Consider the following 14,770-nt stretch of genomic DNA (forward strand, 5'->3'; position numbering starts at 1 on the left):
TATGGTAAGTCTGACAAATGCTGCTTGCTTCTGACCCTGGGAAATCATGCATATCCACTAGCCAAGAGCCATGACAGATGGGAACTAGGATTTAATTTGAAGTTATCGTCTCTATCAAGACCTAACTTGCATTTGAAGTTAATGTCTACATCAACTCCTAACCATTTAATTAATTAATTGAAACCCTAATGTCGGATCATTAACATTCAATAAGGATATACTCCTTCCATACAATGATGATGATCATGAAATATGTTTGAACATCAAGTCAACAGCCATTATTGGGTCTGAATTGCACGTGCATCCATCTACGCTAGGCCTATCCATCATAACGTGTAAGTATTTTGTATGTAACTGGACCCCAACTTCAATTTTGTGTTCGATAACGTGGTGTAATTATTATTATTATTATTGCAAAAACACATTTTATCCATTATTTTTCACTGGTTTTTATATAAAGATATATAAAAACATAAATTTGATATATATATTTAAAAAATCTAAATGTATTTTAAAAAACAATTTAAAGTGCAGCCTTTGATCACGACAAGCAAAACCCTCTGTTCTTTTATCAGATGGCAGTGAATGCACAAGGGATACTAGTTCTGTGAGACGCTACCACTAGTATATAAATACATTATTTGTAGGGGAAAACAGAGGGGGGCAGCTTTTGCTTTTTAAAAAGTAGGCTGCTTTTGGGATAATTTATAGGGACTGTAGAGACAAAGTGATTGTATTAGAATCAATAAAGCAAAACCCAACTGGGGTAGTAGGGTAATTCAAAGTAAAACAAATGAAAGAAAAGAAAAGCAAATGTGAGGAATAATTCGCGCAACGAAGATCTCGCGAGGGGCAAATCACTACATCACAAATCTCTAAGTCCAATCCCCTCGAGACTGTAATTTTTTCTCTTATAATAATTAAAGCAAGGGTAAGAGAAGAAGAGTGGGATTTTGGGATTTTGATACCTTAATATTTTAAGAAAATGGCCAAGTACTTGAGGGAATGTTGGATTCCCACAGGTCACACAGTAGAAGCTTAGCAAACCAAAGCAAATCCCAACACTTTGTCCACTTTCATTGTCACTGATCACTAATATGTTCTAAATTATAAGATTTTACAATGCTTAACAGTTATCACTGATATTATCTAGACATGGTTAGCGCAGCTTGTTGCCTTTATATTCTTTTCTTAACATTTGCCGAACCAGTGGCAGGCAAGTTATTCCTCTTTTACTTTTAGAGTCTCAGTCTTACCAAAACCTCTGGTTATCTTGACTCTTTGTCTCTCAGAGATGAGGTGTGAGTTAGTGCAATTATAGGACAGCATGAGCAGTTGTAGGACTAGTGCCTGGTTCGTATACAATACCAAGACAAAACAAAGACTACTTCAACACTGTTTTTGTTGAATCTAACAACCAGCCCTTTACTAGCCTCCCAGAAGCTGGTTTTGGTAATTAGCAACCTTCGATTCAATGGTGGCAAGGAAAAAGAATGCTCTTTTCTGTTGTGTGGGTTTGTTAATCTGCTTATGGAATACTGCGTATGGAGAACTAACAGCTACAGGTGTTAACTTTGAAGGTAACGGGAGTTTTGCTCAGTAATGGAGAATTAAACATGTCTTTTAAATTTTTTTGAAAAGTTAAGAGCTTGAAGTAATCTCTACCTTTTCTTTTCTGTTATTTTTCTCCTCTCAGTGGAGGCTTTGATGGGCATTAAAGCTTCATTGCATGATCCTCATGATGTTCTTAAATGGGATGAACATTCTGTGGATCCATGCAGCTGGATCATGGTTACTTGTTCTACTGATGGTTTTGTCACTACACTGTAAGTAATACTAAATTAATGACTAACCAAGACACTCAGAGAAGCTGAATACACAAGCAAATAATTTGAAAGCAAGCACCCCATTTAATGAGAGTTAAAGTGTGAAAAATCATTTGTAGTTAAAAAGTGGTTTTGTTGCAGAGGAGCTCCAAGCCAAAGTTTATCTGGCACTCTTTCACCATCCATTGGAAACTTGACAAATCTCCAGTCTCTGTGAGTATTCAGTTAATATTCAGGAAGTGTGATTTTATACCTGCGTTTGTTTTTGTTTAAAAACTTTGACAATATGGTGTTTTGCAGGCTTCTACAGGATAACAATATTTCAGGACATATACCCTCTGAGCTTGGAAGGCTCCCAAAGCTTAAAACAATTGATCTTTCCAGTAACAACTTCAGTGGTCAAATTCCTACTACTCTCTCTAATCTTAATAGCCTCCATTACCTGTAAGTAAAAAGTGTACATAGACACCAATATTTATTTTTGTTCTTTCATAACAATTTTAAAATCAGGCGGTGATTATTTTTAAAAGTTTCTTAAGAGTCTGATTCTGACAAAGTGGAATGTGGATCAGGAGACTTAACAATAACAGTCTTAATGGAGCAATTCCTGCCTCTTTGGCTAACATGACTCAACTTACCTTTCTGTAATTCTCTTCAGACCCTTATCCTTGTGCTATTGTTATCTATAATTTTATCTTAGTAAAATCCATATGATTTGCGTGGATTTTGTTTAATGTTCCAGGGACTTGTCTTACAATAATTTGAATACTCCTGTACCACCTGTTCATGCTAAAACATTCAAGTACGTCAATCCTAAAACCTATTTGTCATTCTATATTTCATTTTTCCCTCGTGAACGAAAACAGGAAAAAAAAAACTATAATCTCTTTTACATAAATTAATTAGTTGATGTTGCGTTTTTTTATTGACTTAGCATTGTAGGAAATACTCTGATATGTGGAACTGAGCAAGGCTGTGCTGGAACCACACCAGTTCCGCAATCTTTGGCTGTGCATAATTCACAAAGTAATTGTCTTTCCCGCCTGCTGCAAAGTTGCCTACTTAATTCCAAGTTTGAATTTATTCTGTTCTAAAAGTTGTTGTTGTGCTTCCCTTTTGCTTTTTTTTTTTTTTGGAATTATTTTTCTTTTGACTTTAATTTGAAGCTCGTGATTTTTTTTTTAATCCTTTGTAGGCTATAAAATACTTTTGAGATTGTTACTTTCATTTTGTGTTTCAAATTACAAATCTTAATTTCTATATTATTCTCTGTAAATTATCTCATCTTTAAATCATTCTCAAAAGTCTTTCTTTGTTTCTTAAGATTCTCAGCCTTCTGGAAATAACAAGAGCCACAAAATTGCCCTGGCCTTTGGTTCAAGCCTAGGCTGCATCTGCCTGTTGGTTCTTGGATTTGGCTTCATTCTTTGGTGGAGACAAAGACACAACCAGCAAATATTCTTTGATATTAATGGTTAGTAAGGCATAAATTGACTTGAAAATTATAAAGCATTAGCAAAATTAAGCGGTTGTTAGTAACAGATATGTGTTTTTTAACATTTTTCTCTTTCCAAAAATACCAGAACAGCATCATGAAGAACTCAACCTAGGAAACTTGAGGAGGTTTCAATTCAAAGAACTTCAGATTGCAACAAGCAACTTCAGCAGCAAGAACTTGATAGGAAAAGGTGGTTTTGGGAATGTCTACAAAGGGCATCTCCAAGATGGAACTGTTGTAGCAGTGAAAAGGCTCAAAGATGGAAATGCCATAGGCGGTGAGATCCAATTCCAGACTGAAGTTGAGATGATCAGCCTAGCAGTGCATCGAAATCTCCTTCGTCTCTATGGATTATGCATGACAACAACTGAAAGGCTATTGGTTTATCCTTACATGTCCAATGGGAGCGTTGCTACTCGTCTTATGGGTAATGCATCCATCAAGATAGCCCTACAACTTGTGAGTCACTGAATTATAATTGACCTTTCTTTAATCATGATGTAAATATTGTGCCTATCATTTCTCTTGCAGCAAAACCTGTCCTGGATTGGGGTACAAGGAAAAGAGTTGCCTTAGGAGCAGGAAGAGGTTTATTATACTTGCACGAGCAATGTGATCCCAAGATAATTCACAGGGATGTGAAGGCTGCAAATATATTACTTGATGATTATTGCGAGGCTGTTGTGGGAGATTTTGGATTGGCAAAGCTGTTGGATCACCGGGACTCACATGTGACAACTGCTGTGAGGGGCACTGTGGGGCACATAGCCCCTGAGTATCTATCAACAGGCCAGTCCTCTGAGAAAACAGATGTTTTTGGATTTGGAATACTTCTGCTAGAATTAATATCTGGCTTAAGAGCTCTGGAATTCGGGAAGTCAACGAACCAGAAAGGAGCATTGCTTGACTGGGTAAGCTAAACAAGCACGTTTTACTTTTTAGATACAGTTCGGACAAATCCAAGTCCCATTTCTCAACCATCACTAAATTTATGATCTTAATTACAGGTGAAGAAGATTCATCAGGAAAAGAAGCTGGAATTGTTAGTTGACAAGGATCTGAAAAACAACTACGACCGAATTGAGCTTGAAGAAATAGTTCAAGTAGCTCTGTTATGTACCCAGTACCTTCCAAGTCATAGACCTAAAATGTCAGAAGTGGTTCGGATGTTAGAGGGAGACGGGCTCGCTGAAAAGTGGGAAGCTTCTCAGAGAGCAGAAGAAACTAGATCAAGAGCCAACGAGTTCTCCTCTTCGGAAAGATATTCTGACCTGACTGATGATTCATCGTTGCTTGTCCAAGCAATGGAGCTCTCTGGACCCAGGTGACATGATTTTCAAACAGATAGCGTTTACGAACTTTCAAAAGGATGCGATACAGTGTCTGAAAACAAGCTTTGTGTATATTTACCACGTATTGGAGCTCTCAAGCTGTGTTAAAATTTCTTGACTGTACAGAACCGGGATCTGTAAAAATGACATAGTTGAGTGCTTTATGTTTTTTTATTTGTCTAGCTGGTCGAGTGAAGAATTTTTTGGCTGTGTTTTGCTGGGGTTCACTTTAATGATAACCTTCGAATAAAGTTTGTTACTCCTGAACTAAAATATTACCCTTCCAGCTCAGAAGAGAGATTTGTCTTGGTCAGTACATGACAATTATGATTGCTTCTGAAAGTTAATAGTTTATGGGGACGAAATTCATGGTCCGAGGGGTGGCTAGAAGGACAGTTTGTCTCGCAGGGTGATCTTTCATCAAGCGGTTGCTGGGCCAGCCCCCCGCTTCAGCTACAGGAAATGTCATGGCATCAAAATTCAAAGATGAATACTTCCACTGATGGACATAGCCAATTGAATTATAAGAACTCAAGTGACGTAGAGGATCAGGGAATAAACAAAGTCTCTGAATGGTAAATAACAAGCGAGGAGGGTACCAATACCATTACCATGCAAAGCATAGTCCTGAAACATTTACAAGAAATCCTAAAAAACAGACGTCAGTTTTTATAAAGTACTTTATGAAAAGAAAAGATAAGGACATGAATCTCTATCGTTCTTCACTTTCTTTGAGCTCGAGAAATCAAAGTTTATTATGCAGCACCCATGAAGGGGCAAGATAAAAGACCCAACAAGATTTCGTGCACACCGTATTCTTGTATACTTGAATGATGTTATTATTTCACAAATATCCACAAGAAAAGCAGCTTTTCATGGAATACACAGCGTTTCATCGGGTAAAAATATAATTTCAGCTTCAGCAGAAGCCCTTCGAAACCTGACCAACTGAATCAGCATATTCAATCTGCCATCCATGACATATACACAAGGTGTGATAGACATTGTCTCAAGCACTGGGGAATTCGCAAGCAAAAATTTCATAAATTCCATTTCATGTGGCACACCAGACATATCTGTCATCTTTACAACTTTAAGTTGTTTAAATGTGCAATCTTTAGGGCACTCTTTCGCCCAAAATTCCAAATTCGGTGCTTCTACAGAAGTCACAGCGGTTGATGAGCCCTACATAAAAACCATAGAAGAAAAAACAAAAAGTTCGCACCAGTCTTGAGTGAATTAATGTAAAATGCAATGCGCAAGTAAATTATAATTTCACCAAAAATCACAAAAGAAGATTCGAACATGTGCAACAAAACTTACCGAGATCCGAAGTTCCTTGAAATTAGGAGAGTTCATGATCAAGCGAAGAACAACACGTATCTCTTTCATATCTTCAAAACTAACTTGATACAATTCAATTATTTTTAGGTGGCTGTATGTAATTGCAAGACTTCCTGGATAATCACCTATGCTCAAATACTAACACCAAAAGAACAGAATCAAACCAAGGAAAAAGGAAAAAAAGGATGAAAATAAGAGTTACATAAGGACATAATTTTGCACCTTATAATCTAGATTCCTCATGGTTCATTTACCAAAACATAGGAGCAAAGACAAGCTACATCGTAAATTCATGCACCAAATAAGAATATGACACGGTGTTACCTTTGTGAAGTAGATGTGCCCAGCAAGCCTCTCAAGAAGAGGTACACCCCCAAGAAATTTGATAAAATTGCACTTTGAACTTTGCTCAAGGCATTCTGCCATTTCGTCATTCATATACATAGCAACAGACATGGCAACTAAAAGTGGGGTATGTTCAAGACAAATATCAGTAAATTCACCTTCCAAGCACAGGTACTTGAGATTTGGAGCGTGGATATTAAGAGCTAAGCTATCAAAATAAGACAATGCAAGACTTTCCAGAAGTGGGCAACCGGAAATCAGACTTTCAATTGCCTCAGGAGCAACCAAAACTTGATGAAGACTAAGGCTCCTCAAACACAAGAATCCTTTAAAGGTAGGAGGTGGATCAAATTCACATCGGAAAAGCTCCAAACAGGTCAACTTTTTACAATTGAAAAGACAAGATGGCACCCTAAACCACTCGCCTTCTCCGAGTTCAAGCACCAACTCCTTAATATCACTCCTTGAGAGGAAAAGTATCCACTGATCAATATCCGGGCAGCATTGCAAATATGAAGTAGAGAGCTGGAACTTGTGAATAGGTCCTTGGTGAAGAAAGAGTGCCCGAGTGATGAAGTTGACCATGCAGTTTTCAACCACTGGTCTATCACTGCACATCCTCACACATTTGTCATCGAAAACCAGGTGAGTAAGTGTAGTCCATCGATACCTCCATTTACTTGACAAGATGCTTGTTCTCACAGCATCTCTTATTGGTAATCGAGTGAGGATGCTTTCCAGAATGCTCTGAGGCAGATCACTTATCAGATCCGGATCCTCAACATCTCCCATTTGCACCTATCAGCTTAAAGAACAAACAAAACAACGCAAGCCCAACTCTAATAATCAAACGGATGTAACAACCAAACATTAAAAAAATAAAAGAAAGTTAAAGAAAGTCATGATCTTTCCCTCAAATTGGATAAAAACTAAAAAGAAATGGCACCGATTCAAGATAGAAACTTTCGTCGTTTGAGACTCCACAAAAATGAAACCCACCACTAAACTGAGCCTATAAATGGACTGGTAATTGACTTGATTAAAAAAAATAAAATTTCCCTTCTGTTTCCTTCGCAACCAAACACAAAAGGGCAAACGGAAACAGAACAACTCTCAAGAAACCAAATTTGACAACTGGGTCAGGCAACGAACCACAATCAATCTTATCATCAGCAATCATTTCAATTATAAGATTGAGCAAATTAGACCAATGAGTGTCAATTATGATGATTGAAAAAAGATTTAGCAAACAAATTCGTGACAGAAGAGATCCAAAATGATTCATGCAACAAAGGTTAGATAGAGCACAAAACTCAGAGTCAGTGCAGAAGGGCAAGAAGATGAGGTTAAAGGGGTCAAAAATAAGAGCAGAGATTTACTCCCAAAAATCAGAACAATAAGAGTGCTGAAGTGGTAGTTGAGACTTCGAGTTCGAGGGAAGAATTGCTGTCTTTCCTTGTGTTGTTGTTTTGGTTCCGGTGAGTGGTCGTGCCATATCTTACGCTTTATTTTTAGTAAATTATTCTTTGATCCCTCTATTTTAAAACTAGTAATTAACTGATCCTTCACTTTAATTAACTTATAAGTTAATCCTTGTTAACCGTTGTCTTGTTAACATGTCTAGTTGTGTAATCCTCCCCCATTATGTTGTTGTTTCTATATATAAATAAAAATATATGATACTTCAGGGGTTTAGTAAAAATCAATAAGTGTTTTGTAGAGACAATGGTGAAGGAGCGCTATCCTACTTGTAGGGAAATGATAGAGGCTTGCAATTGAAGCCCTGAAATTATATTTTCAAACAAATTAAGGACTAAGTCATAATATCGTTTAGTATATAAGTACTAAAGAACAATCACTTTACTTTTGCAGGGATGAACCGCACGTAGAGTGTGTTATTAATGATTCGAACACGGCTGAAACTAATTTCTTAAAAATTTGAAAAAACATTTTTAATTTTTAATTTTTTTTTATATTTTTATATTGTTTTGATACATTGAAATTGAAAATAATAAAAAATATTATTTTTATGTATTTTTAAATAAAAATTATTTTAAATTACAACTGGTATCATTATTCCAAATATTTTTCTGGATGTCGTGATCAGAACGACATGTCATTGATGGTTGAGATAAGTGAAATGTCGTCTCCTTTATGCGTATGATAGACAGGTGGCTTACCTATGAAGACTATCTTTCGAAGTCAGGTTAACCAGACACGAAGAGGAAGTTCTAGTTATTGGTGTTAATGGACTGGAACTATAACCTTAAAGTCTATTCATGGAGACTTTATTTTCGTAGAAGAAAAAAGGTTGTTCGGAGATAAGTGGCTGAAAGTATCATTGAACAAAGGCTGGTTAAGGTTTCCCAATTCAGGTCTCCATTGGCTTGAAAACCAACTCAATGTTCACAGCTTTTCGCAATGGAAACACACGCACACGGGTATATTTTGTGCTAGAAGGGTTGGAAGATGACAGACCTGAATTTCAAATTTTCAGGATAAGTATAATAGTTGGTTGAAGGAAAGATATAAAGATGATTTTTTGATTCATTTGGATTTCAATCTGAATTTATAAATAAAGGTAGGATCATTTGGTAGACTTGATAAAACTCAATTACATAAACTCTAAATAGAAGCTACTAATCTCAAAATCATTTACTTCGACGTTTTTTCAAAGCTATATGCTTTAAGAACATGCCTCTCCTTGCAGTAGTATCAAATGGATCATTTGGAAATAGAGAGGAAAATTTTGAGATCATGGAGACCTCCAATATAATTGAGGTGTTTGCCTCTCACCATTGGTGGAAAAAATTCACACATATTGCAACGTATGGAAAGCAAGTTATTTCTCAGGCATTATTTGTCAAGCTGTTTTTCTGTCTGTTTCAAGCTGCCACTTGCACATGATGTACCAAAGACGCTTCCAACATCAGCTGAACTCCTAAAAGCCCTCGGGTTGCCAAATTTATGTTTTGGAGGGATGGCGGAGGTGTCTGTTTGATTAGCAGCTCACCGTACTTCAGTAGACTTTGGGTTGAGCCGTCACATTACACTACACCCTTAATTACTTTTATTAAGGGATTCATTTCATCGTTATAAAAAAACATAATTTACAGGTAATATTTTCATCAATAAAATTTATTTGGTAGAATATTAATTGTTTGTAATTCCTCTTTCTATTGATAATTCTATTGAAAATTTTAAAAAAATACCAAACATCAACGGTCTTATAGACAAAAAAGTGAGTCAAAATTTTTTTTTGTGAAACTTTATCAACAAACTTATTCCATTTGTATTTTCAACAGTAATCACTAATAGACTGGCCGTCGGTGATTACGGTATAAACATTAAATATTTCAGAGCTCTTTATAAAATATCAATAAATATATTCCGTCGATAATAACAGCGGTAAACACCAGTGAAATATGTCTATTAGTGATTGTAGCATGAATGATAATTTTTTTCCAATTCTCTGTAAAATACCGGCAAGTTGATTTCGTTTATAAGGATGTCGGTATTAATTTAAAATATTTAAAAAATATTATTTATTAATAGTAAAAAAACTAATTAACCAAATAAAATTATATTAAACATTAAAAATATAAAAAAAATGCTAAGATTATATTAAACATTAAAAATATAAAAAAATGCTAAATAATATTTATCCAAATATTCATTACAAATTTAATATGTTTTAAAAATAAAATTAAACTAGAATAATGATAGAACTGGAGCAGAAAAAGGTTGGTTGTTTCCAGGACCATACAACCAAAAAAAAATTACACATGTATCATCACCCATCCTTGATTTAATATTCATAACCATTTAACAGGACTGATCATAATCAGTCAAGAGGAGTTCATATTGTTGTTTCCACGCCATAAACCTTTTAGACTAGATGTTTGATTCTGATGGAGAGCTCATAATGATTGAGACATTACGTGTTGTCTACAAGTTTTCAATTGTAGTATCGGAGAATATACATCACCTTGGGTGCAGATGATTTGGCTAGCAAAAGCCTAACAAACTCCATTTCGGGCAAGGTGCCAATGAAGCGTTGTAATTTTACTTCCTGGAGTTGATTCAAGGAAAAATCCAAGAAGCCATCCCACTCCGAAAGTTGAAGGAAAGGATTAGTGCTAACATTGCGGCTGCAGAACACCTATAAAGAAGAAAAGGGATTAAGAAACAAACTCAATTAGAGCCTTCCAAACGTAAACCGAACAGATAAATGTTTTGCAAGCATAAGCATAAAATAGCTCAGATCTATATGCCCAACCGTAATCAGAAGTTTTTGCAGGTTAGGAGAGCTTCTAATCAAGCAAAGCGCACATGAGACCTCCTCCACCTCGGCATAACACAAATCGTTTATCTCTAGAAACTTTAGATTGGTTAAAGAAGTTTGAAGCATCACTGATGAATCAGGAACAGCAAGGTCCTTGCAACAACCACCAAAATAAAGAGTTAACAAAAATTCCCTGCTAAAGAAATACATAAAATGAAGGGCATTAATCTATGTTACCTCCAAAAAATAATAATCGACACTCAGGTGCTCTATAGCAGGCAAAGAACTAAAAACCTCAATCAAACTCGAGTGATTCCTTGTCTCGTTGTCTAGTTCTGCACCCGGTGTTAGATAAACTGAAAGTTCTGCTATTCAGGAGCATTTTTGAAAAAGATACATTCGTAAACGCCATTGTAGTGTAGCAATTTCAGATTGGGAGCATTGATTTCGAGGCAGGAAATTTCCACACAGCGATCCAACACCAGTTTTTCAAGTAGCGGACAATTGGTGAGAAAATCTTTTAAGAAATCAGCATCAAAGTGGACTTCACGAAACTCAAGACTAATGAGCTTGCTAAACCCTTTAAATGATGGTGGAGGTTTGAATATACATGAACGTAGTTTCAGGTATGAGAAAAGGTATGAAGGCAACTTATGGCGGCGATTATCTTCGCTTGAGATCTGAAGATTGAAATCAGTGATATCTTTCGTAGAAAGGAAAAGAATCAAACGATCAATCTCAGGACAACTTTTTAATCCAGAGATGGAAAGGGTGAACTTATGTATTGATCCGAAGTGAAGCAACAGCACTTCATATACTGTCTTCATTAGAAGTTCAGTGCTAGTTGAACCTTGTATAAGTCCCTGCGAATTTCAAAGAAAAGTATCATCGAAAACAACTTGAGGAACATCGACCCATTTATGCCTCCATGTCTTTGACAAGATTGAGGATCTTGCTGCATCTCGAATTGGCAAGCACATTAAGATATTCTCTATGACATTGCTTGGTAAGTTACTGATTCTATCAGAAGTTAAAGAACGAACAGACTTGTTTGAACAACAATAATTACTGTCCTGAAATCGAAGACAACCCCACCAATCAAATAAGTATGAATTTACCACGAATCTAATTTTCCAAAATAAGAACAGATTATAAGCACTACTTATATTTCACACAACAAGTATTAAAATCCACAATATAGTATAACAAATTCAACACACAATGGCACAAATTGAAAAATATGCACAAGTTTACTTTTTTGGTTCAAAGAAACAAATTACAGTATTATGCAAATTAAAGCAAACCCACGACAGTTTTTCTGTCATCAATTCCAGGAAACAAAGAGAAACTACATTAACACTGGTAAAAGGCATGAATAACATGGGGGAAAAGAGGGTGCCATACCTCAGTCATGCTGATCAAGGAGTGGAAACACCGACTGGGTTTCGGTGAGCAAATGCGTATTCAAAAAGAAGTAGACTCAAGGTTACATTGACGTCAGTGCGGGCCCCGTGTGTGCGCGTATAAATATTATTTACAATATTAAAACACGAGGGAAAAACTAATGTACATTTACTTTTGATACATACTCATCGGATTATGAACGATGTTCTAGATATAGACTGTTTACGCATTGTAACACCCGTAAAAAATGTTGTTTTTTCTATTTGTAAATCAGAAAGTACATCCAATAGCATTGAGTTATGTTAAGTGCATTAGAGTTGTGTCTTGCCTTAACAAGACCCAAACTTTTATTTTATTTTATTTTATTTTTATATGATTAAAAGAAAATAAATAAATAAGAATTTTTTTATTTAAGTTTTGATTGAATTTTTTTTATTGAAACATATTTATTTTTGCTTTTAAAAATACTTTTAAAAATATTTTTTTCTTCTTGATTTTTTTTCAAAATAAAAGCATTTAGAAATATTATAATTCTATTATTGTCATTTTTGCTTTTAAAAATACTTTTAAAAATATTTTTTTCTTCTTGATTTTTTTTTCAAAATAAAAACATTTAGAAATATTATAATTCTACTATTGTCGTATTAAAGTTAATGGAGCTTTAAATAATTTTTTATTTACATAATATATTTTATATATTTGTATTATATAAGAAATTTTTTTAAAAATAAAAACTATAAAAAAATTCATAAATATTATAATATAATATTATTTTGGATGGATAACCCAATGATGCTGGGTGCTCTCACTGTGCACATTTGACAAACCAATTCCGAGTACAATTCCAAATGGGGTTGTTGTAGAGAAGAAGAACACCAGGATTGCTTTTATCTTCATTCCATATTCAGCCTGATCGCATAAACGCAATTCTTAGAGAAGTGTTCTCCTACTAGTACCAGAACATTACCATATACGGGGTCAGAAATTTAGAGGATTTGTGAATATAAATACCTGTAATATGCATCCTCCAAGACCCATTCCTTCAAAGAGTTGATGGAAGCAGAGGGCAGCGACGAGCGGCCTGATTGTGCACGGATTGTTGATAAACCAATTACAACTGAGTGCACTACAATGCCGATCTCCAAAACCTGCACATGCACATGATGTAAAATCATCGTCAAAAAAAAAAAAAAAAGGAAAGAGAAAATTACATTGCAGTCAATTTAAGTCTCTGCACAAGCTCATCATATCTTCGAGAAAAAAGAACTCTAATCAGCTGTGCTTGTGCAAATGAGAGATCTGAAGAAGGCACCAAATTTTCTCGGTATTTTCACTCAATTAATCCTCAAAGAAATCGATAGCAAAAATCAAATGTACATAACCTAACCAGGAGCAAGGTCATGGAGGAAAGTGATAGACAGTTGCAAATGTCAATAAACCTGCAACAGTGGAAAAAAAATCAAGAAAAAGTGCATTCCAGAACTCTAAATCCATTGAAATCTCCATTAGTTCATGCACCTTTTAAAAACTGATGACATAAAAAGTCTCTGTTGACCCACTGAAGCATCACAGATGCTGGAGCAAACCCGTTGTAATCTAATCGAACTAAAGGTAAGGCGTTGAGTTAGGGGTATAAAGGGCTCTATATCATAGACACATGATCAAGAAGGATGATGTAATGTTGGCACGAAGAAGACAATGGGATGACAAAAGCTGAATAAATGATAAGGGACAGGACTCAAATTTCAAAAGAGAAAGGGAAGGCAAGTCCAAGAAAATTGGGAAAAATCGAACTAATTAGCATCACCAACTAACAAGTTTGTCACTGTAATGTCCACAAAGACTTCATGTCACTCCTCTTTGTGATCCTATCATATTATGATCCAACTGTGAGTCCAACAAAGCAAGACTTCACTCACAGGAGTACAAGGGAAATAAGCCTGGTGGCAGCAGGGCACAAATTTAATGGGTCCTGCTCTTGCTCTGGCCTACTGTTGCTGGCTCTTGCTATTAGCAATATCCAGCAGTGGGTCCTGCTAAAGCTATATCCCATCACTATAGTGAAAGAAGGCACTGCTGGCACCCAGTCCATTATTATTGGGTTTGGCGACAAAGCCAAACCCAATAAATTAAGGTAATGGCAGAAGGATCCAGTAACTAAGTATACATCTGGGTTCAATGCTGCTGGGCAGCAGGTCCAACATCCCTGGATCATTCTTGACAAAAAACACCCTACAGTGGTGGGTCCTACTTGTTAGAATGACGTTGCAGCTAGGTAACGATCTGGATCCAGTATTATTGGATCATATTTTTGGAAGAATCGAACAGCGTTGGGTCATTCTTGTATTTATAAATTGTTTTTTAATAGATTTTATGTACTGCTGGCAGATTGTGCTGGCAATAATACCTATTGCTGCTGCTGTTGGGTCCCAGTGAAAACACAGTCTAATTTTAATGGGTCTTGCTTGCAGCTTTGAGCCCACTACTACTAGATGCTGGTAAAAGCAGAGCCCAACTTTAATATCCGTGCTTGAGCTAGGCCGACTTTAATGTTCAAATCTTAAAGAATGCACGATTGTTTAGCTTTTCTGCACCAACAGGACCAAGTTCCAACCCTCAGAATTGGTTTCTTAAAAACCTTTTACATGGTTATAAATATTGTCTAGCATCAGTAAGAAGAACGCATCCATGTCAAAGTACAATTACATTTTGCGTGCAGACTTTTTTCATAATCTGC

At 35.8% G+C, this 14,770-nt stretch overlaps 2 protein-coding genes and 1 pseudogene across 3 annotated transcripts; 1 reads left to right on the forward strand and 2 right to left on the reverse strand.

The window, feature by feature from the left end:
* The first annotated feature begins 884 nt into the window (after positions 1-884).
* Positions 885-4,837, forward strand: LOC105114232 (protein NSP-INTERACTING KINASE 2-like). The gene is made up of 11 exons (XM_011010717.1): positions 885-1,580; positions 1,697-1,826; positions 1,968-2,039; positions 2,127-2,270; positions 2,399-2,470; positions 2,569-2,628; positions 2,761-2,852; positions 3,151-3,300; positions 3,410-3,751; positions 3,856-4,235; positions 4,332-4,837. The coding sequence occupies exons 1-11, from the start codon at positions 1,475-1,477 to the stop codon at positions 4,650-4,652; spliced, it is 1,869 nt and encodes a 622-aa protein (XP_011009019.1). The 5' UTR covers positions 885-1,474; the 3' UTR covers positions 4,653-4,837.
* On the reverse strand, positions 4,834-7,838 carry LOC105114217 (F-box/FBD/LRR-repeat protein At1g13570-like). Of its 2 annotated transcripts, none has more exons than XM_011010707.1 (4): positions 7,731-7,838; positions 6,324-7,145; positions 5,979-6,137; positions 4,834-5,840 (listed from the first exon to the last, which is right to left on the reverse strand). In XM_011010707.1, the coding sequence occupies exons 2-4, from the start codon at positions 7,134-7,136 to the stop codon at positions 5,529-5,531; spliced, it is 1,284 nt and encodes a 427-aa protein (XP_011009009.1). In that variant the 5' UTR covers positions 7,137-7,145; positions 7,731-7,838; the 3' UTR covers positions 4,834-5,528. The 2 variants fall into 2 exon arrangements, with proteins under 2 accessions (XP_011009009.1, XP_011009005.1); XM_011010703.1 differs by having other exon boundaries at positions 6,324-7,151; positions 7,730-7,838.
* A 2,178-nt stretch (positions 7,839-10,016) lies between these two features.
* LOC105114236 (F-box/FBD/LRR-repeat protein At1g13570-like) lies at positions 10,017-12,081 on the reverse strand (annotated as a pseudogene).
* Positions 12,082-14,770: the final 2,689 nt, after the last annotated feature.

The sequence above is a fragment of the Populus euphratica genome, unplaced genomic scaffold (assembly GCF_000495115.2).
Source record: "Populus euphratica unplaced genomic scaffold, PopEup_1.0 scaffold5.1, whole genome shotgun sequence".
NCBI classification, from domain to species: domain Eukaryota; kingdom Viridiplantae; phylum Streptophyta; class Magnoliopsida; order Malpighiales; family Salicaceae; genus Populus; species Populus euphratica.

Bases quoted from the DNA above. Each gene is read 5' to 3' on its own strand.
- LOC105114232 (XM_011010717.1), top strand. From the start codon at position 1,475: ATGGTGGCAAGGAAAAAGAATGCTCTTTTCTGTTGTGTGGGTTTGTTA. The intron at 1,581-1,696 runs GTAACGGGAGTT...TTCTCCTCTCAG, and splicing joins TACAGGTGTTAACTTTGAAG to TGGAGGCTTTGATGGGCATT. The intron at 1,827-1,967 runs GTAAGTAATACT...GTTTTGTTGCAG, and splicing joins GATGGTTTTGTCACTACACT to AGGAGCTCCAAGCCAAAGTT.
- LOC105114217 (XM_011010707.1), bottom strand. From the start codon at position 7,136: ATGGGAGATGTTGAGGATCCGGATCTGATAAGTGATCTGCCTCAGAGC. The intron at 6,138-6,323 runs GTAACACCGTGT...TTTTGGTGTTAG, and splicing joins GGCACATCTACTTCACAAAG to TATTTGAGCATAGGTGATTA. The intron at 5,841-5,978 runs GTAAGTTTTGTT...GTTTTTATGTAG, and splicing joins TCAAGGAACTTCGGATCTCG to GGCTCATCAACCGCTGTGAC.